General features: G+C 40.1%; 1 protein-coding gene across 1 annotated transcript; it reads left to right on the top strand.

The window, feature by feature from the left end:
• The first annotated feature begins 24,279 nt into the window (after positions 1-24,279).
• On the top strand, positions 24,280-24,990 carry LOC110796783 (uncharacterized). Its single transcript, XM_022001866.2, has one exon. The coding sequence runs from the start codon at positions 24,280-24,282 to the stop codon at positions 24,988-24,990; it is 711 nt and encodes a 236-aa protein (XP_021857558.2).
• The last annotated feature ends 2,338 nt before the right edge of the window (positions 24,991-27,328 follow it).

The raw sequence follows: 27,328 nt of genomic DNA, 5'->3' as shown, positions 1-27,328 counted from the left end.
TTACAGTATCTAACTCTCCGAGAGGCCTTGTTACACAACAACACCATATCTTTGATATGACTCATGTTTTGAGGAACGGTTTCTAATCACCATTAATGAGAACTACCTATGACATGACTTTAATCTCTTAAAGCGTTCTCATGGTCAATCCGATACAAGATCTAATAAGTATCTATGCAAAAGATTTTGACATCCAGTCACTCTAGTTCAAGAAACAGAACTAAGTAATCTACTTGCAATCTAATCTTCATTAGTCATTGGTCGTCCACCTTTCAATGACCTGGATTAGGGATCCTTTATGACTTCAATATTCAAGTTCACTTATGGGTGTTTCTTTGTCAAAGAATCCATCTTGACATCCCATTTGAATGATTTGAATCACATGGACTTATCATTTAATTCTAAACCACAATTAAATGAATATGAAATAAATAAATTTCATAAATATGAAATGGTTAAACCAATTGTTTTAAACATAGATCTAACAGATGTTCTAAAACAATACTTATAAAATTAAAGCCATTCTCCAACATGCTTGATTCCCATGGTTGCTACATGTTCGTTGTGTTTCACTTGTGGCAACGGTTTAGTCAATGGATCCGCGATGTTGTCGTCAGTTCCAACCTTGCAAATCTCGATTTCCTTTCTTTCAATGATCTCTCGAAGTATGTGAAATCGCCGCAGTACGTGCTTGGACTTCTGGTGGCTCCTAGGCTCCTTTATCTGGGCAATGGCTCCGCTATTGTCGCAATACAAAGCCACTGGTCCTTTAATGGAGGGGACAACACCAAGTTCTTCGATGAACTTCCGAATCCAAACAGCTTCCTTTGCTTCTTCTGAGGCAGCAATGTACTCGGCTTCAGTTGTAGAATCCGCAATAGTGCTTTGCTTAGCACTTTTCCAGCTTACTGCTCCGCCGTTGAGGCAGAACACAAACCCAGACTGTGATCTGAAATCATCTCTGTCGGTTTGAAAGCTTGCGTCCGTATAGCCCTTAACAATCAACTCATCTGTACCACCATAAACCAGAAACTGATCCTTAGTCCTTTTCAGGTACTTTAGGATGTTCTTGGCAGCAGTCCAATGCGCTTAAGGAAATAATGCCCTTGGTCCAAGTATGCATTCAATGTTAAGTCTAATAAATGCGGTTCAGTATTAATTAACAAGTTAATAATTCAGTGAGATCAAGTGAGCTGAATGCCTAGCTAGAGGCCGCTTCAGTTCAAGTGGAATTAATGATATTAATCCACAGCTTACTCTTCACTGAACCCGTAGGGTCACACAAATAGTACGTAAAAGGATCAAGTATTTAATGGCATTAAATACTCCATCTATGGATATTCGGAATCGACGGATCTTGGTTTCAGTGGGAGCTGAGATCGTCACAGGCAAGAAATGAATACTCCGGAAACGATGATATTGCCGGAAACGGAAATATGGATCGTATCGGAAATATAAATATTATCCAAGTCGTAGATGTTGCCGGAAACGGAAACATGGTACGTATCGGAAAATATTATCGGAAATGGAAATATTGCCGGAATCGGAAATATTGCCGGAAACGGAAATATAGTCAGAATCGGAAATATTATCGGAATCGGAAAATAATTCCGGAAACGGAAATATTAAATATTTGTTCGAAACGGAAAATAATTCCGGAATCGGAAATATTAAATATTGTTCTTATCGGAAATGAATTCCGGAACCGGGAATTTGAAACCGGAAATATTGCCGGAATCGGAAATATTAAATATTGAAGCGTATTGTACGAATTAGCATCGGACGAGGCCTGCCAGACGAAGGCCCAGCACGAAGCCGGACCATCGCCCAGCAAGCCAGCGCGCCACAACGCACCAGCCAAGGCTGCGCCAGGCCCACCGCAAGGCAGGCCCAGCGCGCGCCAAGGCTGCGGCAGCGTGTGGGCCTCGTGGCAATGGGCTGCGAGCTCGCGGGCTACGCGCGCGCGCATGGCACCCCTCGTGGGCTGCTATGCGTGTGTGTGTGTGTTTGTGTGCTATACGAATCCTAAAGCTATCAGGTTTCGATTTATGATTAAATTCCTAAACCTAAAAGGATGAATTAATTAAACGGTTTTTTCATGAAATACCCCCGAGGTTTGCAAAAACGCACCAAATACCCTCGCGTGTTTCGATTCGCATAATATACCCCTATTTTTTTCCAAGTTTGCACCAAATACCCCTAAACCGACCTTCCGTTAGTCCTCCGTTAAGTCGTGTTTATAATTCACAGAATACCCCTATTTATAAACCTATTGCACAATATACACCTATTTTGAAACTAAGTTGCACCAAATACTCAAACTGGTTTTAAACTGCAGAATTTGATTTCCACAAATTGTTCACCTAATTAATCAAATGAATCAACCTAAAAGTTAAACATAAAACAAAAATAGAAGTAATAATCAAAGAAAATTGAAATGATCAAACAACAAATCCAATAAGAAATTGATTGAATTGAATTATATTGTTGGTGTACATATCGATCAGTGCATTAGTCAAGTTTAAAACTCCACCACCAAATCAGTGCGATTTTTTGGTGTAGTATTTACAGGTCAGGCGCTTAGAATGAATGATTTACTTCATTCGTATTAACCTTGAAGGAGGGGCACAATAACATACCATTGTGTTCTCGAACCTCCGAGGTAAAGAAGAATATCGGGAGTTCTAATCTGCATTTTTGTGGTATAATCCAAAATATTTTAAGGTCCAAATAAAAAGATATTTTCATTATATTATAAACAAAAATGAAGTAGAGTACCACCACTGGTGTACTGACATACAAAAGACACGGTGAAGCGAAATAAGGTCAACAATGTCCAAGGGAGTCCTCCTCCAAAGTTCAAACAAAAATGCGTTCAGATCTAGAAACATCGAAACTCAGAGAAGAAAAAGAAAAGGCAGGTATCTGGTTCTTTGATAGGGTACCGCATAGGGGGAAGTGAAAACTCAACAGAGTAAAACCATCACAATCTCAATTGCACCGACTGATTTGCCGATTAGAATTGTACCAAATAGTTGATTGGATTTGCGATTGGAAGGTTGCACCGATAGCCTGATTTGGGAGTTCGCCGATTGTAAGTGTCCCGGTTGGGATGTTTGCCGATCCCGACTATCCTGATTTGGAAGTTTGTCGAGCAAATTGGTACCGATAGGTGTGCACCGATAGCACATCAACAACCCCCTACTGTCGCAGCCATCAACAACCCCCTCCCAGCCAACACACCGCCGCGAAACTTCCGCGCCACCGGAGAATCGACAACCTTCCCAATGCGGCCACCGGAAAACGACCACCCTCCGCGAAGCCAAGTCGACCACCATCAGCATCTAATTTAAGTGATCCTCCGGATCACTGCCGGCGACCAGAGATCGGCCTCCGCCGGCGAGGAGAGAGAAATAAAAAAATATGAGATTGGACGGATCTACCCAGAATTACTGGGTTTCGAGTAGGTTGAAGCTTGAAGAACAGGGGAGAGGAGAGAGAAATAGAAGAATATGAGATTTTTTTTTTTTTTGAGTTTCTGCCAAAGGGAAGGTAAGTAAATGGGGGTCATAACACAATTAAGGGCAAAATAGTAAAACTCCACTAACGGTAGACTAACGCCGTTAACTGTTAGGTGCATCTCATGAACAGTACGGATAAATAGGGGTATATTATGTGAATCTATTAGGATTCTAGTTTAATTAATTCGTATCCTAATAGGATTCCAGTTCCTTTTCCATACCTCTATAAATAGGTGTCTAGGGTCATAATTTATATACACAATTCAAGTATTCAAAGTGATTTTTGAGAGCAAAAATTCAGTCACATAATTGCCTACAATAGCCGAAAATTCTAAGTACCTTAAGGACGATCCTAGTTGGTCAAGCTTAAGGCGGATCCGGACGTGCTGTGGACTATCTACGGAGGGACGACACTTGGAGTCCTAAAGACTTGTTCTTGTTCGGTTCGGGCGCAGCTAGGGAGGGCACGCAACAAAGTGTATGCATCTAAACTATACTAAATGATTATGTGTAAATAATATGCTTTCCTGGCTTTATGGTTTTTCCGCATGATTTATGAATTGTCATATGTATCATAACCTAACAGTGGTATCACGAGCCTCTTATTATTTTCATAATCTAAATTGCATGAACATGGTTAAATATTACAAATTTGCAAGAATTAAAAGGGGTGATTAATTTTCGTAATTGTTAATTAATTGCAAATTGCGTTTATTTAATTATACGTACGCAGTTTTTCGGCAGTTTCTTCGTTACTCATCCAAATCGAGTGATTTTTGTGTCAATTCCGCATGTAAAAGGCATTCTAAAATTTTGACAAAAAGAATCTTTTTCGGCCGAACCCAGAATTCTCAAATTCGAAGCCTAACTATGACTTTTCGGAGGTTTTAGTTTTTCGAATGCAAAATTTCGTAAATTTAAGATGTTAAATGAAATATTTGCGATTCTTGTTGATAAATCTTGAATTTTTGATTGACCTACTGTATATGTTTAACAAGTTTGAATGCCTAGCCTTGTTAATTATGCAATCTAATTTGTAATTATGATTAATTTGTTGAAAATTGGAATAATTTAGAATTAATTTGATTTTCATAATTAGTTATAATTTAATTAGATACCTATGATTAAAAACCACCATAAAAATTGTAATTTTATGTTAAATTTTAAATTTTTATGACCTAGACTTGAATCCATGTTAATCGGAAATCAATTAAATAATAAATTTTCGATTTTTTCGCCCTAAAATTATGAAATTAATATTATTTATTAATTTGTCATTAATTTTGAATATAAATTTTTAATTTTATGCGACTCGCTCATATAACTTGCACGCACAAAGCAATGGACGCTACGTGTTACCCTTAAGGGGTGTTGTATAGTGCGGGCATGCGACGACGAGCAAGGGAGCTCGTCGCCCATGCGGTACGAATGCAGCGAGCAAGGGCATGGTGCACGAGCACAAGGCAGCAGCCCTGCCTTGTGTCGTGGGCTGTGAGCAATGGGCGTGTGGGCAGGGGCGAGAGCAAGGCACGAGCAGTCGCGTGTGGGCAGCAAGCGTGCTGCGCCACAGCGCGCACTGCCTCGCGCAAGCATGCGGAGCCTCGCGCGCAGCGAGCGCAAGCTCGCATGCCACGAGCGCTACGCACAGCGTCGATGGCTCGCGCGCAGCGAGCGCCAGCTCGCATACTGCTGCCTCGTGCGATGAGCGCAAGCTCGCGTGCGGGAAAGGCAGGCGCGCAGCGAGCGATGGCTCGCATGGATCGAGCGCTGGCAAGCGAGCCTTGCCAGCGCAGCGAGCGATGGCTCGCGTGCATCGAGCGCTGGCGCGCGCAGCGAGCACCAGCTCGCGTGATGCCTTGCGATGGTGAGCAGCAGCGATGCGCAAAGCGCATGGGCTGCGCGCACATGGCCAGCGATGGCTGTGTGCGTGTGGCCCATGGGCGTGCGTTGCGTGGGATTGTTGCGTTGCGATTAGATCGTTTTGAAATTTTAATTTGAAATTTTCAGTTTACGTAATTTTAATTAATTTTAAAATTAATAATTTAAATTATTTTCTTGGATTTTAATTTTGAATATTGTTATTATAATAAATTTTATTTATTCTAATTATTTTACTAAAATTAAAATCATGAATTAATTTAAATACGACTGAAATTAAATTAAATTTATGGATTCAATTATAAATTTATATGAGCTTTAAATTTTAATTAAATTTGTCTGTTTCCGGTTAGACTAGAAATACATTTTTATGTTTACAATTAGTAAAGCATATGAATTTATTGGTTTAAGTGGGAGCATTTTTAGTCATATACTCTTGATTAGGTCTACAAATCCTTAAGGTTAAAACAACTTGATTAGAATTAATAAGGACTGAATAATTTGTAGATTATTGGTGCCCTTGATTAATTGCTGCAAATGTTTATGAGATGCATAATGTGTTTTACTAACCAGCTATGTGGGCCATTCATGATAATGAATGGGTGAATGGTATATATTGTATATGTACTGTTTTGCAGGTTATGAAGTGACTAGTATGGCCCAAATAGGATAGAAAATATGGTCTGCGTACCATTAATTTGAATGTAATTGGTCTAAAGTACCAAAGTTGTTTTTCAATTCAAAAATGGTCTGCGTACCATCAAATAGTTGTAATTAGTTTTAATTATAGCTTATCCTATTTGAAGAAAATGGTGCCTCCCACGGAGATTTTCAAGACGGACTTTGAAGTTAAAACTTCAAGATGAAGTCGGGCCATACTAGATCACATTTATCTTATGCATGCTTTAAGTTATTTATTGCTTTAAATATGTCTTAAATATGCATGAGATCAAAGCTTGATTATGTTGCATGATTAAGGATTTTAGTTCACTTAAAATCTAACCAACATAGTAAGAGCCTTAAGTTCCAAACTTAAAAATTGAGTTAAAAGGTGTCATTCCAAAATATACACTTGCTTGGATATCCTTTACATCAATCTAGTAATAGTTTTCGCTCAGCGAGGTGTTACTTATTGGTCCTAAAGGGGCAAGGTACACAAATAATTGTGAGTACATGTTAGTTTTGGTGAAACTTAACGATATAAGTAAGGAGTCCTTTTATGTCGTGGCAAAATCGATAGGTTTACCTAATAAGTTCTTAGACGTACCTATCAACCAAGAATAGTTTCTAGACTATTAGCAAAAGGCTTTTGCTTACCTAAGATGTTTTAGAATTGAGTCGACAAACTGTGCTTAGTTCTTCAATGATTTTAGGATCTTGGAATCATTTTATTCACACCTGCCGGAACACATAATTCGAATAAAATGCTAATGACTTGTTTAAATTGCATGATTGCTTTCATTTTCAAGTTATTACTCATGATAAATGTTTAGACTTTGCATGCTTCAATGTATGTTTTAATAATTGTTTATAATTAAATATCTTGCACTGCAGTAAATCCTTTTAGAAAGGTAACAGTAAATTTCCTCGATTGGTAGTGAATCCAAGAACGATTCATGGAAATGAGAGAAAATGAGAAATTTAAAATGTACGTTTCTTTTAGCGACTTTTATGGTTGTTTTCGAATATCAAAATCGAATGGCAAACCAATTGGTGCTTGTGAATTCAAAATACAATGTAGTTTTGAGATCATAAAGCATTGAGTTTAAACGCTCAGCTTTACCAATGGTTAACAACCTAAAATATTTTTTCCATTTAATTCTCGAATGAGTCTAGTCCCTAGACATTCGAGTAGATCGATGCTTAGAGAACTTTAGAAGCTTCTAGTAAGATTATCTAGTTGAAACAAAATATTCAACATAAATTAAAATGGTAAAGAACCTTGTTGGTGACATTGGACATGTCTAACAAAGTATAAAAGTCAACACTTAAGAATTCAATTCTTAAGACTATAAGAAAGGGTACAAGAAATAGGAAAACAAAGGAACAGATGACAGGAATTTACAATTCCGTTTCTACCTATAAGTTTATGTTTAAAGAGAAGTGACCTAGCAATCAAACTTCCTTGGTATCATATACCGCTTGAGGTTCTAACTTCGGTAATAACTCAAATAATGGAAGCTAGGCTACACTAATGGCCTACAAGTGGGAAATGAAGCATGGCAATGCTACATTAGCTGTAGGGTCATCTAGTTTGTTTTAAGTCCTTTCAAAGGCTGGAACTTAATGGCTGTTTTGTTCCATAATCAACATACCTAAATTTCTGTTTTCAAACACAGAAAGACTCACATTCAAGAAAAACAAAAACAATGTTTGTTTGTTTATTTGAATGAAATGGTCATTTACGGGATGAGTCAATATGCTTGATTAAAACAAACAACTCTTTAAAGAACTTTACTAGGTTCAAATCAACCCCTTGATTGGAGTTCCACTAATCTTTGGCATTGTTGCTTAGACCATATCAACAAGTTAACATTCAAAAGCTCTATTTTGATGGACTTTTGAAAGTTCATTGATTTCTAGATCAATTTAAGACGACTAGTCTTACTTGTTGAAAGTAACAAAAGATATGAACTATTGTTAGAACGCCTAGACAATAGAGTTCAAAGCTAAAGAAAGATTTTATGACTTTATTATTTCACATGGATTTGAGTAAATATAGGTTTATTTACTCAAATGTGATATAAGTTGAATCTGTCTGGCTAGTTCAAAGATTCAGAAGTATAAAATCCACTTGGCAAGAAATCAAAAAGATCTAGGTTAGATCATGTTGATGATTACTTGAGACCAAATATGATCATCAATGATTGTGTGTTGTAATTTCACAATCTAGGTCCATAAGATATGGCATATCTTAGTTGGAATAATCGAAGTCAATTAGTACTTGATTCGATCAATGATGGATCATAAAGACTTTTCCTATAATTTCTAAAACAAAATGCTCAACTACCACCAAACTAAACCAAATTCGTCAAAGCTATTGAAAAGTAATTTCAAAATATCTTTTCATAATATATCTAAAGAGTTCCTAAACTCAGTGGGAGCTTAGTGTTTGTTATTCGACAAACTAAGGCCCAAGTATAGATATATGTTTCATTGTGATTTATTCAAATGAGACACAAGGGTATTGTTTCTACCACGAATTTTTGAGAACATAATGTTTGTTTTCTCGAAATAATGTCCTTTTGGAGATTCGTTTCCAAAATGACAAGTGGGAGAAAATAGACCTCGAAAGTTTTCGAGGCGAACAACAAACATAGACGGACATTCCGGAGGATTTTCGAAGTTCTTTAGAAAATCCGAACACGTATTCTTTAAGGAATTTAGAAGTGGCTTTAAAGAATAGACATCTCTTAGAAGACTTTACAAGTGCTTCAAGGAGAACAGAATATTCAAAGGACTTTCAAGTGGCTATTGATATTCTATTGTTTGATGTTCTATACCCAAGTAGGCATAGAGTTCAAATCACTAAAACTATGCGATTCTTCTATTAGATAGTGAAGAAACCTACAACTTGCAGTCAAACTATTATCATGTAGATTAATGAGTTTGTGACCTGTAAGAAAGCTATGACGAAACCCAGATTCCCTAAAATGGTTAGAGGCCATATATAGACTCAAATGTTTTAAATGGTTAGAGGCCATAAAACATACTCAATGTTTTGATGACAAAATTGAAATTTTGTTGATTTGCAAGAATAGTTTCACACCTATTGGTTGCAAGTTTGTTTTAAGGATAAAAACCATCAAACATGAAATTGTGTTCACACACAAAGCTAGATTAGTTGCTAAAGGTTACAAGCAAATTCACGGCGTGGATTATGTTGAAACCTCATGCATAATCGTAATGCTCAAGTCTATAATTCAAGCAATGATTGCATATTGGTAAATATGGCAATTGGATGACAAAACGTATTCCTCAATCAAATGTTGGAAGAAAACTATGTACATGGCATGTCATAGGATTTGTGGATCCAAATAAATGCTTGAAAAGGAATGCTAACTTATGAAATCTAAAGTACAGATTTAAGCAAGCAATTGGGAATTGGAACTGTATTTTAGTGAAGCTAATAAGCATTTTAGTTTCATAAAATATACATGATTCTTATAGATATATAAGAAGTTTAGTGGGAGTACGTAAAACTAATTTGGTCCTATGTGTATCACACATATCTCTCTATTGTGAAATAACATTCAAATGCTAATGACTTAGGTTTGAAATTATTCATCAATGATGGACCAAGGGGAAACTTAGTACATACTGGGTATTAAGATCTATTTACAAAGATCTTATGATATTGTTTAGTAATGGCATTTACTAAATCAAACGCGAAAGACTCCATTGGAGATATTCGATCCATATGAATAAATCTAATTAAGTAATGAATGTTTGAACTATGTATAAGCATTTACTAAGTTAAATATCAAAGAATCTAATAAGATTCTTCACCTATATTATATGTCAAAGAATTTAGTTGGATTCAGTATCTACTGTAACTGAATGAGCTAAAGTTACATGAATAGAATTCAATTGGGAATTATTCTGCAAAAGAATTTATCATGTATATAATATAATATGAGGATCGCCAAAAACGTATCGTATGACTTTAGGCATGACGAACATATACCAATCTCTATTGATCAAAGTGAAGATCAACTAGATTGAGATCAAGAACACTTATGGTACTTGAAAAGGTACATAGGAATAGTTCTTGATTCAAGGAAATAAAGATATGCTAAATATTGATGCTACACGCATAAACACTGGCAAAGGATCAAGCAAGACCCTTTGGAGTTAACCATTGACAAGGACGAGCTAAAGAGCATCGTGTTTTGAAATGGCAACATGGATTGAAGACCATGAGTTGTTGCGTGGGAAATTAAAATAATAATTTCTATGTTCTAAGATATAGTTGGAGAGTCTTCCACATATCTGTGAACTGCTTGGATAAGTAGATCCAAACAAAGCATCACTAGCAACCTATACAGTTGAAGTAAAAGTAATTATTGCCTAAGAAGCAATAAAATAGAGTTGTTTATATGAGTTCTTCATTGAACTTGGGAAGATCACATGTCTGTTGACTTAATGGTTCTTCATTGCAAAATGCGTAGAACCACTATTGTAGCAAGAAAGACTAGATCACAAAATAAACATACTCAAAAGTTCTTATCATCATATCTCGAAGAACATTCAATGAAAAGGATGTTAAGATTGGCAAAGCGTGATAACTAAACCTATGCAACAAGTGAGAAGCAACACTCACGTTGTAGCACTGGAAATCAAGCATAGCTTTGAATTCCATGAACTGTTTTAAAGATGGGTTTGAGGCCCATGGTTGTAAAACATTGGGGTTGAACATTTGTCATATATGAAATGTATTTTCATATTCCATTTAATCTTGGTTTAGTATTAAATGATGAGTCCCTTCAATTTGACGAAATATTCAAGATAGACTGTCAGGACCAGTCCTGTGACTAAGAAATGTCTATCAAGTGAACTTGAATGTCAAAAGTTGAGAATGGTCCCTGGTCGGAGTTTTCTATAAAATTGGACGCATAGAAAACGTTAGACGACTAGAATGCAAGATGAGTAGTAGTTCTGTTTCTTGAACTATGTGGACATGGCAATGTCATAATCATTTTCATAGATACTTACTTTGGGAAGACTAGTATCGGACAAGACCTATGAAACTTTACTGTAAGAGATGAAAATCTGTCATAAGTAAATTTCATTAAAATTATTAGACACTAAATCCTCAATACCTGAGTGATTTGAGATTACTTGTTTTGAGAACTGGTTGCTTTGACGTTGACCAACCGTCGCACCGTAAAAGGAGGCTATAAAGGCAACGCTCAGGTAATCACCTATCAAACGAAGTCTAATCTCAAGATCGCAAGATTGGGATTGTCCTCCCATAAATCGGGATGAGATGCTTAAAAGTTGTACAAGGCCACTCGGAGAGCTAGAAACTGTGAAATGCATGGCCGTGCTCGGATGAATCATAGGCTATGATTATCTGTTTATTTGATCAGTTGAACTCTGAAACCGAGGAACACCTCTGGACATAACAAGGATGACAACTCTTAACTTATGTTCAAGAGCAAGCATCGAGCGACAAAGGAATTAGGAAATGCACACTTGTCCCTAAGGACAAGTGGGAGACTGAAGGAAATAATGCCCTTGGTCCAAGTATGCATTCAATGTTAAGTCTAATAAATGCGGTTCAGTATTAATTAACAAGTAAATAATTCAGTGAGATCAAGTGAGCTGAATGCCTAGCTAGAGGCCGCTTCAGTTCAAGTGGAATTAATGATATTAATCCACAGCTTACTCTTCACTGAACCCGTAGGGTCACACAAATAGTACGTAAACGGATCAAGTATTTAATGGCATTAAATACTCCATCTATGGATATTCGGAATCGACGGATCTTGGTTTCAGTGGGAGCTGAGATCGTCACAGGCAAGAAATGAATACTCCGGAAACGATGATATTGCCGGAAACGGAAATATGGATCGTATCGGAAATATAAATATTATCCAAGTCGTAGATGATGCCGGAAACGGAAACATGGTACGTATCGGAAAATATTATCTGAAATGGAAATATTGCCGGAATCGGAAATATTGCCGGAAACGGAAATATTGTCAGAATCGGAAATATTATCGGAATCGGAAAATAATTCCGGAAACGGAAATATTAAATTTTTGTTCGAAACCGAAAATAATTCCGGAATCGGAAATATTAAATATTGTTCGTATCGGAAATGAATTCCGGAACCGGGAATTTAATCGGAAGCGTATCGTACGAATTAGCATCGGACGAGGCCAGCCAGACGAAGGCCCAGCACGAAGCCGGGCCATCGCCCAGCAAGCCAGCGCGCCACAACGCACCAGCCAAGGCTGCGCCAGGCCCACCGCAAGGCAGGCCCAGCGCGCGCCAAGGCTGCGGCAGCGTGTGGGCCTCGTGGCAATGGGCTGCGAGCTCGCGGGCTGCGCGTGCGCGCTTGGCGCCCCTCGTGGGCTGCTGTGCGTGCGTGTGTGTGTTTGTGTGCTATACGAATCCTAAAGCTATCAGGTTTCGACATATGATTAAGTTCCTAAACCTAAAAGGATGAATTAATTAAATAAAAATTCTATTAGGATTCTAGTTTAATTAATTCGTATCCTAATAGGATTCCAGTTCCTTTTCCATACCTCTATAAATAGGTGCCTAGGGTCATAATTTATATACACAATTCAAGTATTCAAAGTGATTTTTGAGAGCAAAAATTCAGTCACATAATTGCCTACAATAGCCGAAAATTCTAAGTACCTTAAGGGCGATCCTAGTTGGTCAAGCTTAAGGCGGATCCGGACGTGCTGTGGACTATCTACGGAGGGACGACACTTGGAGCCCTAAAGACTTGTTCTTGTTCGGTTCGGGCGCAGCTAGGGAGGGCACGCAACAAAGTGTATGCATCTAAACTATACTAAATGATTATGTGTAAATAATATGCTTTCCTGGCTTTATGGTTTTTCCGCATGATTTATGAATTGTCATATGTATCATAACCTAACATGCGCCTCACCTGGTTCTGACTGGTACCTGCTCGTTGCACTGAGTGCGAACGAAACATCCGGCCTTGTACAAATCATAGCATACATGATGGATCCAATAGCCGAAGCGTATGGAATTCCACTCATTTTTCTACGCTCATCAGATGTTTTGGGACACTGATTCTTGCTTAGATATACGCCATGTGACATGGGTAGATGGCCTCTCTTGGCTTCCATCATATTGAACCTAGCTAGCACTTTGTCAATGTAAGTGCTTTGGCTTAGTCCAATCATCCTCTTAGATCTATCCCTATAGATCTTGATGCCCAATATGTACTGTGCCTCTCCTAAGTCCTTCATTGAGAAACACTTCCCGAGCGAAGTCTTTACAGACTCCAACATAGGAATGTCGTTTCTAATAAGCAGTATGTCATCAACATACAAGACTAGGAATGCAATTTTACTCCCACTGACCTTCTTGTATACACAAGATTCGTCCTGATTCTTGATGAAGCCAAACTTATTGACTGCTTCATCAAATCGTTTATTCCAACTCCTTGATGCCTGCTTTATTCCATAGATGGACTTCTTAAGCTTGCATACCTTTCCTTGGTTCTTTTGATCAACAAAACCCTTCGGCTGTGTCATGAACACAGTCTCTTCAAGAACACCGTTCAAGAAGGCAGTTTTGACATCCATTTGCCATATTTCATAGTCATGAAAAGCGGTAATCGCAAGGATTATCCGAATAGACTTAAGCATCGCGACTGGAGAAAAGGTTTCATCGTAGTCAACGCCGTGAACTTGCCTGTAACCTTTTGCTACCAATCTAGCCTTGTATATGTATACAATTCCATCTTTTCCTTTCTTCAACTTGAAGACCCATTTGCATCCGATAGGTGTGAACCCATCCGGCAAATCCACCAAATCCCAGACAAGATTTTCAGACATGGAGTCTATTTCAGATTGCATGGCCTCTAACCATTTAATGGAGCTTGGGCTCGTCATAGCTTGCTTGTAAGTCAAAGGTTCATCACTATCCAATATGAGAACGTCTAAGTTTTCAGTCAAGAGGACGCATGTCCATCTGTCCGGCTGAAAAATAGTTCTATTTGACCTACGAGGGGCAACAACATTTTGAGGAACTACTCTCATTGGCTCTTCTAAAGACCTTGGAGGTTCATCAACTTGAACTGCTTCTAAAGATTTATGAGTTCGTTGTTCGTCTCGAATCTCTTCGAGGTCTATTATTCTCCCACTTGTCAATTTGGAAATATGATTTCTTTCCAAAAAGACACCGTCACGAGCAACGAATACCTTGTTGTCTGACTTGTTGTAGAAATAATACCCCATAGTTTCTTTTGGATACCCAACGAAGAAACATTTGTCAGATTTAGGTTGTAGCTTGTCGGAAATTAATCGCTTGACATATGCTTCGCAACCCCAAATCTTCAGAAAAGACAACTTTGGAAGTTTCCCAGTCCATAATTCGTATGGAGTCTTTTCAACAGCTTTTGACGGAGCACGATTCAGTGTGAGTGCTGCAGTTTGCAACGCATGTCCCTAGAACTGTAAAGGAAGTTCGGCCTGACCCATCATTGACCTGACCATATCGAGTAAGGTCATGTTTCTCCGTTCCAACACTCCATTCCATTGAGGTGTCCCCGGAGCAGTCAATTTAGAAAGAATACCGCATTCTTTTAGATGGTCACCAAACTCGTGGCTAAGATATTCACCTCCTCGATCCGATCTTAGAGCTTTGATTTTCTTTCAATGTTGATTCTCTACTTCATTTTGAAATTCTCTGAATTTCTCAAACGATTCAGACTTGTGCTTCATTAAGTAAATATAGCCATATCTACTGAAGTCGTCCGTAAACGTTATGAAATAGCTGAACTCATCTCTAGCTTTCGTACTCATAGGCCCACATACGTCCGTATGTATTAGCCCTAGTAGTTCGCTTGCTCTTTCTCCCACCTTTGAGAAAGGTTGCTTTGTCATTTTGCCAAGTAAACAAGATTCGCATTGATCAATCCTCTCTAAGTCGAATGATTCTAGAATTCCTTTCCGTTGAAGTAATTCCATGCGCTTTATGTTTATATGGCCTAATCGACAATGCCACAGAAATGTGAGATCCGAATCACCAGTTTTAGCCTTTTTGGTATTTATGTTATAAATGTGTTTGCTTGTATCTAGCACATAAAGACCGTTTTCTTGTTGTGCTGAACCATAAAACATTCCATTCAAAGAAAAAGAACAACTATTGTCTTTAAATTTAAAACTAAAACCTTTAGAATCCAAACTTGAAACGGAAATGATGTTTCTCGTGATACTAGGAACATAGTAACAGTTTTCTAGTTCCAAAACAAACCCACTACGAAAAGAAATAAAATAAGATCCTACGGCTAATGCAGCAATCCATGCTCCATTTCCCACGCGTAGATCCATCTCGCCTTTATCAAGCTTTCTACTTCTCCTTAGTCCCTGTGAATTGGAACATAAGTGTGAGCCACAACCAGTATCTAATACCCAAGAAGTAGAATTAGCAAGATTACAATGTATAACATACATACCTGAAGGAGAAGCAACGTTCCCGTTCTTCTCATCTTCCTTCTTCTTCAAGCAATCTCTCTTCCAATGCCCCTTCTTCTTGCAGTAGAAGCATTCAGAGTCGGCAGGAGAACGAGTTGCCCTTTCCTGTTTACCAGAACCGGCCCCATTGGACTTGGATGAGGGCGAAGCCTTGCCCTTACCCTTCTTGCCCTTGTTCTTGCCTGATTTCTTGAAGTTCTTGCCCTTACGCACCATAAGCATATCATTCTTATTCTCTTGCTTGAGCGTCTTTTCAGCGGTTCTCAGCATACCGTGAAGCTCAGTAAGAGATTTCTCCATGCTGTTCGTGTTGTAATTCAACTTGAACTGATCATAGCCATTATGAAGCGAATGGAGAATGATGTCAATAGCCATTTCATTTGAGACGTCCGAATCTAGAGCTCTCATGTTCTCAAAGAGTCCAATCATTTTAAGAACATCTGGGCTCACTGGTTCTCCTTTCTTGAGCTTAGTCTCAAGGATCAATCTCTGAGTCTCGAATCTTTCGATTCTGGCTTGGTCCTGAAACATGTTCTTCAACTCCGAGATGATTTGGTAAGCATCCGTGTTAATGAACGTTTTCTGAAGTTCAGGACTCATGGATGCAAGCATCACACATTTGACACCTCCGGCCCAGCCTCTTCCGGTAACTCTTCCTCAAGGACATATTCTTTTTCCTCATGCATAAGAACTATTTGTAAGTTCCTTTGCCAGTCGAGGAAATTGTTGCCATTCAACTTCTCTATGTCGAGAATTGAACGCAAGTTGAAAGTGTTATTGTTTGCGGCCATTTTTGATTACTACAATCGAAAAGAATTTGCAATAAATAACCATTCATATAATTCAATAACTTTGAAATAAAATCAAAACATGCAATCATTAAAGCTATTAAAACATCTCATTCATGCAAAAAGCAAAAACATGGTCAAAAAATGAATGAAACGATTCCAAGACCCCAAAAGTCCTAAATCCTTAAGCAGCTTTAGCATATCTTAAGTAGTTTAAGATTTTAGGTAAGCAAAACCTATTGCTAGTAATCTCCAAATTAATCTTGGTTAATAAATTAATGCCATAATTTATCCCATTGCCACAACTTAATGTTATTGTTGTTTGAGTTGCAACCACAATCAACGTGCTCCTTTAGGATGCCTTACCACCTAAGTCAACTAAAATAGCACCTCGCTTTAGCGTAAACCTACTATCTTAGATCCCTAGATTTTTGTAAGTGTTGAATTGGAAGGCAATTTTTAAAACTCAATATTACTTGGACCTAGTTGTTTCTATGTTGGTTCGATTATTTAGTGAACTTAAAACTAATCGATTCATAGGAAACAACCTGTTCATGCAAAGCATACATACATTCATACATTCACGCATAATATATATATTAAATTGCATAAATAATTGGTGATCTAGTATGGCCCAAAACTTCTTGTCTTGAAGCATCCAATCTTCATCACCTCCTTGTTAGCTTGGCAACGTCTTGAATCTTCGTTCAAATGCTAACTTAAAGTTCTAAACTTAGAAATACTTGAAATAATAAAATTACACCAAAATTTCCATGGTAAACTTAGAAACTTTTAATTAATAAAATCCGAAAATTTATATCGTTCATTAACAATTAAATTTCAGATTATTAATAATTTGGTTTAAGTGCGATTAAAATTAACGAAACCAATCAAAATTTTAATCCAATAATGTTTAAAATTAGCCACTGACCCATGAAAATATACCCCCTTCCCCAATTAACCGAATTATTAAACCAAAATTAATTAAAATTCAATTAGTGTTGCAAATTTTACGAATTGGGGAAAGGCAAAATTAGGGTTTATACTTATCGGAAAAATCTGACATTTTTTCCATATACCAAGCATGTACCCAGCTACATTGCGTCAAAATTCAAGCAATTCGGAGTAAATTAGGTCGACCTTTTAATTGAATTACTGTCCGACACTTTTAATTTTTTAATGAAAAATTAACAAAAACGCCCAAAAAACGATACTTTGAGGCCTGTTTTCGCAATTCTATTCCCATGAGTTGATCTTAGAAAATCGTTTTCCATCAGATTAGGGTTATAAAAATCGAAAAAGCGATGATTTTTGATTTCGGACCTGATTATTACGCAATTCATCCAATAATTCGTAAAAAATTCCGGAAAATCAACAAAAAATCCAAAATTTCAACAGATGCAAAAACAATAATAATCATGCTAATTCATGCTTTGAATACATAAGGCTCATGATACCACTGTAGGGGAATACAGTTACACATAATAACATGTGCGGAACAATCCCCAAAGCCAGGAAACATGTATAAAGCACAGATTAAGCAAACTTACATTCGAAGCGTGTTTCTACAATAATCCGTCAACGAACACGAACAAAGAACTCCACTTGTCGTTCCTCTACTTGGTTCGCCGACACGATCAGATCCGTCTTGATAATCGTAGCTTAGACAATTGATCAAGATACTTTGCTTTTGGGAAGAACTCACTTTGGAGGCACAGAGAGAATTAGGGTTCTCTGTGTCTCTAGGGTTTGAGTAATGAATTGTGTGTGTGTTGGAAACTAGGTTGTAAGGTTATATCATTAACCTTACTAACCGACCAAGCATGAAGCAAGGTCGGCTAGCAAGCCGTGCGAGCCAAGCAACGGACACACGCCCGCGTGCCCAGCGACACACTGCAGGCCGAAGCCCACAGCGCACGCACCGAGCAGCTGGGCCGTGGGCCTTGCTCGCTCGTTGCTGCTATGCGCTCTTGCTTGTTGTTGCGTGCTCGCGCCCAATGGGCTTGCCTTGCTTGCTCGCGAGCTTGCTGGCTCGTTGGGCCTTGCACGCTTACGTGCTTGGCTCGACGGGCCGGCAACTCCGATGCCCTTCGTATTCGCGATTTAATATATTTCCGATATATTATTTATCGTTTCGTATACGACGAATCACCATCGTACGATACGATTTATTCGTGTCGCCCAGCTTACGAATATTCGCGAGACGATATACGATTCCGACAAAGGTCGTATCGTATAATACGTTTCCAACTAATTCCCAAAAAGCTATTAAATGAATTTCCGATTCATTTAATCCGGTGATCTGTTACGTGTCATTGGTGTGACCTTGTAGGTTCAGTCAAGAGTAAGTTGTGAGTTCAATATCCATTAGAACTCACTGATCGGAAGCATTGCTCTAGCTAGCTGTTCCAATCACTTGATCTCACTGAATTAATTGTTCGCAATTAATCTGAACCTTGGTATTAGACCTAATGCACCTTGGGTGAAGGACATATTTCCTTCAGTCTCGGCCCGCACGCGCATAGCTCCTCGGCCATGGGCCTCGCTGCTGCGTTGCTTTGCTTGCTTTCCTAGCGCGCGCGCGCCCATGGGCCTTGAGTGCTTCGTGCACTCGTCTCGTGGGCCGCTCCTCGTATTCGCGTTTTAATATATTTCCTATATATTATTTATCGTTTCGTATACGACGAATCACCATCGTACGATACGATTTACTCGTCTCGCCTAGCTTACGAATATTCGCGATACGATATACGATTCCGATGCAAGGTCGTATCGTATAATACGTTTCCAACTTAATTCCCGAAAAGCTATTAAAGAATTTCCGATTCATTTAATCCGGTGATTTGTTACGTGTCATTGGTGTGACCTTGTAGGTTCAGTCAAGAGTAAGTTGTGAGTTCAATATCCATTAGAACTCACTGATCGGAAGCATTGCTCCAGCTAGCTTTTCCGATCACTTGATCTTACTGAATTAATTGTTCGCAATTAATCTGAACCTTGCTATTAGACTTAATGCACCTTGGGTGACGGACATATTTCCTTCACATTGGAGTTTAGATCTTGGATAAGAAAGGTAGAAGATTAGAATAGGGATTCGGATTACCTTGTTAAGGTTAGGTTATGCCTCCGATTGAACTCCCAATTGCTCTTGATATTAGAAAATTGTAGGATTTTTGAAGTTTTTTGAAGATTGAATTGTGTTTTATATAGATTTGTGTTGGGAGGAAATTTTTGGATTGCGACATTGTATTATGAATTTCTCCTCTATTTTCCAGGAAAACCCGAGGGTTTATATAGGAGATTAACCTGCTACAAGACAAAGCAGGTTGGCGCCTGGCGCCTGGGCTGCGCCCAGCGTAGAGGCTACCTGCAGAAGCCGCCAAAAGAAGGACAATGACACCGTCCTTCTTGTACCGGGGGCTTCGTACCTTTGTACGATTTTGAAATGTAGAGATTGCTTGGTGATTAAGGAAAGAACTTGGGCCAAAAAACCCACATTTGAACTCGGAATTTGTGTTTGGACTCAGTTTTACGGGACGGGGCCCGGCATGCTCGGTTTTGTGGGTTGGCGCCTGTTTTTGGATTACTTAATAGCATTTTTATTGGAAATGGTCTTTTAAAACCAATGGAGAGGTCCATTGGGTGAGATTGTGTTTTGATTTTGAACATGAATTTCAGAAATTAAATTTTGTACCGAGTTCCGAAATGGGAAAGGGCTCGGGAGTTGGACTTTGGATATTGGATTTTGGAACATATCTTTAGCAGTTGGGACTTCCTTACGGAGTTGCACCAACCACCTAGACAAGATAACGGTTTCTTCATCATCCCATTAGGGGAGACACGAATTAGGGGTCTACAAATCTCGAAGTAATTTCCTCTAGAGAATTAAACATAATAACAAGTAAAACAATTTTTATCAAAGGCAGCTGACCTAATGAGGCTTGACATCAGTTTATTAAACAATTGAGAGACCTCTAAAATACCAAACAAAATTGTCTTTTCCACAATCAACAAAGAAAATGTAGTATAATTCCACCATAAATTAACTTTGACTAAATATATTCTAGTTTCATTATCTGCAATAGAACCATTGCCTAATAACATCATGATCATAACATCTTGGAATCACGAACTCAACCAAGTCAAAAACCTTCAATAAGTACGGCTACCACAATTCAAACACATATCCTAAAGCACGACATTCCGCCATAAAAGCAAGCAATAAAACCAAGTCCATATAACTCAAACACATAACTCTCTTCAAACAAGTTGCAAAATTCTAACCCCCCTTGTTCAAATATCAAAAATATCATGCATGTTTCATCATTCACAATTTAATTGCATAACCTAACTAATAACTTCCACCTCAAAGGAGGAAAATCAAGACATTAAACTCAAACACATTCTAATCTCAATTGCTGAAAAAATCACAAAAAAGTATATGATCTCAATTGAATTCGGAAAACACACGTAGTAGTCTCCTGGCTGCCGCCTTGTGTACCAGTACTAACAAAAAAAAATCCGGCAGGTCTTCCAGCCAAAGTCTGCTCCTTCCACAATTGCCCTTTAGAATAAAAAACCGCCTTCATTTGCGCCTCCATACACCCATACCTAGTCGGAAACCCAAACAATAATCCGTCAGCCGCAGCGAGTTCTGCCGCCTCAAGAATCTCAGAACGTGCAAGCTGGTGGAGGGCGTGCTCACCGGTGGAGAAGGAGCAGGTGAGCGTGCTCGCCTGTGGAGAAGGAGGAGGGAGATGAGAGCTCGTTGGTATGAGAAGGAGCAGGGATATGAAAATGGGGTGCGCGAGCTGAACACGGGAGATAAGAAATGAGAGTTTGTGTTTAATTAGGTTAAAGGTTGCACTTGTGAAACTGGAGAGAAATTTTTCGTTATTTTATTTTATTTTATTTTTTTCTCAAAGGTGGCGCTTATCAAACGAGCGCCACCTATAAGGGGCCATAAGGATTTTTCTACTAGTGTTGGGTATGATAAATTATTTTATTGTGACTTACCTTTTTTTATTTTTGATCTTTTGTTGGTTATGATTAAATTTGATTGGTTGATTTCGCTTTACATTTTTTTAGTTTATTTTACAATTAATGTTAATATAGTTTATACTCCACCCGTCTCTATTTGTTCTACTAAGTTTGACTTTTTTTTGGCTCACGAAAAGATTTAAAACAGGAAGAACAAAAAGAGATCGACGGAGTGAGCAAGTAATAGGAGTGTTTTAGAATATTTTATAAGGGGACACCAAAAGGTCATTTATGATAATGACTTTAGGAGTTCCCTTATCAAATACTTCCTCTATTCTTATTTATATGACACAATTAGAGTTTTGACACTACTCACACAAGCTCCTTTGATTTCAATTTTTGATTTATGCTTAAGAAAAAACATAGTCGTGTGGGGTCTTGTTTGATTAATAAATTTTTAAAATATCAATTTTTTATCCATAATTTAAGATATTAATGTTTGAAATTGTGCATTGGTAAACGTGACTAAATTATTGTGTCATATAAATAGGGGGTTTTTTATACGACGGCCTCATTAGCTAAAAACGCCCTCATTTTTTACATTAAAGTACGAGTTTACCCTTTATGCATACCCCCTCCCTCTTCAACTTTCCTGTACTTGCTCAGCCCTCACCGTTTCCGACCACCCTCACAAATAAGGTCTTTCCGACCACCACCCTCATTGCTCCTCCCCTCTCTGTTTTCAGTCGCCCCTCCCTCCTCCCCTCTCTGTTTATGTCGGCGTCCTCACATTCCCTACACGCGCACAAGTGCCAACACGGCAACAACACCACCGCCGCCACACGTGTTCAACAGATCTAACAACTCGGCGACGAAACTCGCCGGTCACTCACTGGGTCAACATACGCCGACTCGGCATCACCTTCGCACCCTACCACACTCCCCTCTCTATCCTGCTGCAGCCTCCTCCGTTGTTAACCCATTCGCGGAAGGTGTGAGTTTGAATTTCTTTTATTTTTTTAAAAAAATTTTGGTGGCCGCGCACAGCTTTCGCGTGGGAATCATGGCTGCCGTGCACAGGCTGTGCGCCGGCGACATGACCGCCGTGCAGATCTGGTGCACGACTCCCATGTCACCGGCGCACAACTTGTGCGCAGCGGCCATGATTCCCACGCAAAGGCTGTGCGCGGGACAAGCTGGTTTTGTATTTTTTTTTTCTTGGTCTGTTCTTGCCGGAGTTATTGGTGAGAGATTTTTTTGCCAATTATCTACTTCTTCATTTTCATTAATGGTGCTTCTTAATTGCAATACTATGATCTTGGTTTCCTGATTTATCTGCTTCTTCACTTTCCTCAACCATCTTTATTAATGAAATGAAGGGGGCTTTTGATTACAAGGACAATACCGTCATTTCATATAAAAAATACGGGCGATTTTAACGTATGTGGGCGTCGAATAACGATACACTATAAATAAGAACAGATGAAGTAGATGTTAGGGGGGAAATACCCTCTTGGTGACGTGGTCAAACATGACAAGTGGAGCATATGTGGCTGCCAGCAAGGCGTGACAAAGCACCCTTCTATCTTGCTCTCAACGGTTAAAGGAAAGGCAACGGTTACGGATCGTTCCTAAAGAAAGCCGTTAATACCTATTTATTACCCAATTATGTACATTTATGTTTGTACGTTACACTTTTATCATATAATGCCTATAAAATGTCTCAGCTAGGTTAGTTTGTACACACGAAATACTAAGTAATAATAATACTCTCATTCTATGCTTTTACGACTAACTCTCGTTACTCTAAATTATCTTGCTCAATCGATTGTTAGCACCATCATCAAGGCAAGTTCGTCTCTGAGTAGAATTTGCCCAAAACAATTTGGCGCACACCGTGGGGCTGACAATCAAAAGCAGCTCGATAATTTCATTCCAATCACCATGGCCGGTAATGCTAGCTCATCCAACGATATCACTCGTCGCTTTGAAGCCATGAAGCAGCGCATCAACATCCTCCAAAAGGAAAACAAAGTGCTGAACTTCCAGGTCAGATCCGCCGCCTCCATCACCATCGGGTCCAGGTTCCAGTACCGGCGAGACACCTCTGAGCTGAGCCGCCGCTTAGATCTTGAGGTCGCCCCGGATCATCCTCTCCATGTGCCCTTTGGGGAACCTGGAGGCCCAATCCTTGAACAGATCCATGAATTCGAGCCGCTGCCGAGCCAGCCTCGCCCTAATCTGAGTTGGTTGCCTCCCCCTCCAACTAAAGCAACTTCTGCAGGTACATCGGCGACCATCGCTGCCGCAACGGTCGCCCAAGCCGCCTCATCTCAGGTCGGCACGACGACATCCATCATGGTGTCGGCACCCGCCTCCAATCCAGTATCTTACCCGTTACCTCCCCCAGTGGTAACCATGTCAATGCCTCTACCCGTCTCAGTCCTGGCGCAGAGACCAGCACCGACGACTCAAGTGCCCTGAGACCAACTCTTCTCTCAGCAAGTCGTCCAACCCGTCGTCAACCTAGTCACCTTAGCACCAGGAGCACCTCCTCAGATAATGGCGGTCCCCTTGGCCAGTCAAGCACCACAAGCAGTGTTCCCGCACATCCCGATGCGCCCAGATTCTTCTCGAAACTATTCTTTATACGCTACTCCTAACAGGTCAGTTGCTCCGATTAGCCATGGTTTCGTAACTCCTTTTCCTTATGTTGCAGGTACCAACGCTGCCCAGGGGACACCGCCCTTCATGCAACAGGTCGTACCACAGTTTACTCCTCACCAACCTCACAACATATATCCACAAAACACCTATTAGCAACATCTCCACGCCAGCCTTCTCGAAACATTCAGCCCCCTCGTCCCAGTGCTCAACAACATCTGTGAAAACACCAACCACTAACTCCAACAAATTATGACCATGATAAATAAAATTTCAGGAGTGCCAACGCCAATCAAAGAAGCCAGCCTAGATAGTTATGCCGACTCACCATATGCCGACCCCATCAACGCAATTGACATTCCGAAGCGGTTTAGCCCACCCAATATGCCCATGTACGACGGAATGACCAACCCAAGAGAGCATATCTTGACCTACAAGCAGCGGATGATGACAATCCTAGTTCCCAAGCACATGAGGGAGGCTAGTCTCTGCAAAGGATTCGGCTCGACACTGATTGGACCCGCCTTGAAGTTGTTAACCAGCCTACCAAATGGATGCAGCACTTCCTTTGCTCACCTCGACAACATGTTCAATCAGCAGTTTGCCAGCAGCAGGTGTTTGGAGAAGAAAACAAGCGACCTATACTGTGTGGTTCAACGCCCAGACAAACCTCTGAAGGATTACATATCTCGGTTCATCAGGGAGAAGGTGATTGTACCTGAGTGTGACGTCCCAACGGTAATCGAAGCATTCAGGCAAGGGTTGTATGGCGAGGCCGACCTATGGAGGGATCTGATCAAGTATCCCAGCAAGACGTTCGAAGACGCCCAAGCCAAAGCAATGGCTCAAGTCAGGTTGGAAGAGACTCTCTACTCCAAGAAGGGAACTAACGACTACACCAAGACAAACAGGCGACTACCCTATCCCAAGAGAAGCAATGATCATCTTGCCCCTTATTCCCGACCTTAACATGTAGCAGTGGTGGAAGAAGATGACGACTCCGACTGGAAGAACAGTCTAGACATGCCCCCAAGATTTAACGAATATTCTTTTTATGTTGACACAGTAGGTTTGATGAACCACCTCTCGAAGATAGGGAAAGCAGTGCAGTGGCCACCGAAATCCAGTAAACCCGACTCAAAGAAGGATCCCTCAAAATGGTGTGACTTCCATGCCGACATTGGCCACACCACCGACGAGTGCGTGGCGTTAAGAAGAGAAGTGTCTTACTTACTGAAGAACGGATACCTCAAGGACATTATGTCAAACAAAGCTCGTGGCGTCATCAACAAAGACAACTCCAACTCTTCTTCTCGACCTCCCCCACCTCCTTCGCATACTAAAACTGTAAATTTTATTGTTGGAGGTTCTTACGTTTGTGGTTTGACTTATTCTGCAGGGAAGAGACACGCTCGAGAGAATGAGATAGACAGACTAACCCGAGCCATAGCCGCAAAGTATCTAACTCCTATATCTTTTGATGAATCTGATGTAGGGGACATCTCGGATAAGCATCACGATGGTTTGGTAATATCCATCCCTGTTGGAAACTGCATGATCAAACGAGTCCTGGTCGACAACGGTAGCTCCACCAATGTTATGATGCTTGACGCCCTTAAGGAGATGGGGCTCAACCCAGATACAGATGTCGTCAAGAAGTCCACGGTGTTGATAGGATTCAGCGGCGAGGCAAAGACCACCTTTGGAGAAGTCACCCTACCTGTTTACGCCCAAGGGGTCAACCAACAGGTAAAATTTTGTGTTATTGATTGCCCTTCGTCTTACAACATTATTTTGGGCAGGCCTTGGATTCACGACATGAAGGCCATCACATCGACATACCACCAAACCATCAAATTCCCGACTCGATGGGGGGTTCAGGAAATCAAAGGGGATCAGCAAGAATCCAAAGAATGTTACAAGGCAGCCTTGAAGCCCTCAGCCACCAATCAATCCTCTTTATAGCAACTACAGTCCAGTTCCAACCCATCAGGCTACAAAGAGCCCAAATCCGAGCAGCTTGACGAAGTCATCTTGGATCCTGCAAAGCCAGAACAAGTCGTCTTAGTTGGATGTGACGTACCTGACGACATCAGGTCGGAACTTATAACATTTCTCAAAGCCAACACAGATTGCTTCGCATGGTCCCATGAAGATATGCCATGTATCAGTCCAGACGTCATCACTCACAAGCTCAGTGTTGATCCACATCATAAGCCCGTCAAACAGAAACGACGGAAGTTCTCTCCAGAACGCAACCAAATCATCAATGACGAGGTTCAGCAATTATTAGACACCGGGAAGATCAGAGAAGTCAAATATCCAGATTGGCTGGCCAACGTCGTCGTAGTCAGAAAGAAGAACGGGAAATGGCGTGTCTGCATAGATTTCACCGATATCAACAAAGCATGCCCTAAAGACTCCTTTCCTTTACCCCACATCGACGCCATGGTCGATGCCACTACTGGGCATGAAATGCTCACATTTATGGATGCATTCAGTGGATACAATCAGATTCTGATGCACCCGGACGATCAGGAGAAAACCGCCTTGATCACAGAACGTGGAACCTACTGTTACAAAGTCATGCCATTCGGCTTAAGGAACGTTGGTGCTACCTATCAACGCCTAGTCAACAAGATGTTCAGAAAACAGTTAGGTGACACTATGGAGGTCTATATCAACGACATGTTGGTAAAGTCCAAAAAAGCCTCAGATCACATCTCACACCTCCAGCAAGCCTTCGTCGTCTTACGAGAATACAACATGAAACTCAACCCCACCAAGTGCTCGTTTGGAGTCTCCTCCGGAAAATTTCTGGGTTACATGGTCACTCAAAGAGGCATCGAAGCTAGTCCCGACCAAATCCGTGCAATCATCAACCTACAGTCACCTCGAAACCAAAAGGACGTGCAAAAGCTAGCAGGAAGAGTGGTTTCTCTCAACCATTTCATCTCCAGGTCGTCTGATAAGTGCAAATTATTTTACGACATCCTTAGGTAGAACGAGAAGTTCAATTGGACCGACCAACACGAAGCTGCTGTCGGAACCTGTCGGAACCCCTGTCGGAACCCCCGCTGCTGTCGAAACCAAAAGACAATGAGGAATTACAAGTATACCTTGCAGTTACAGAGTCGACCATCAGTGCAGTACTAGTATGAGAAGAAGACGGCAGACAGTTACCCATTTATTACGTCAGTAAATCCTTACTTAGCGCCGAAATGAGGTACTCCCATCTTGAAAAACTTGTCCTTGCACTAATTGTTGCTTCTACTAAATTACGCCCTTATTTTGAGTGTCATCCTAT

Source organism: Spinacia oleracea, chromosome 4, assembly GCF_020520425.1.
Source record: "Spinacia oleracea cultivar Varoflay chromosome 4, BTI_SOV_V1, whole genome shotgun sequence".
Classification (NCBI taxonomy): domain Eukaryota; kingdom Viridiplantae; phylum Streptophyta; class Magnoliopsida; order Caryophyllales; family Amaranthaceae; genus Spinacia; species Spinacia oleracea.
Note: the sequence above shows the minus strand (reverse complement) of the source record. Positions and strands in the feature narration are given on the sequence as shown.

Bases quoted from the DNA above. Each gene is read 5' to 3' on its own strand.
- LOC110796783 (XM_022001866.2), top strand. From the start codon at position 24,280: ATGATAAATAAAATTTCAGGAGTGCCAACGCCAATCAAAGAAGCCAGC.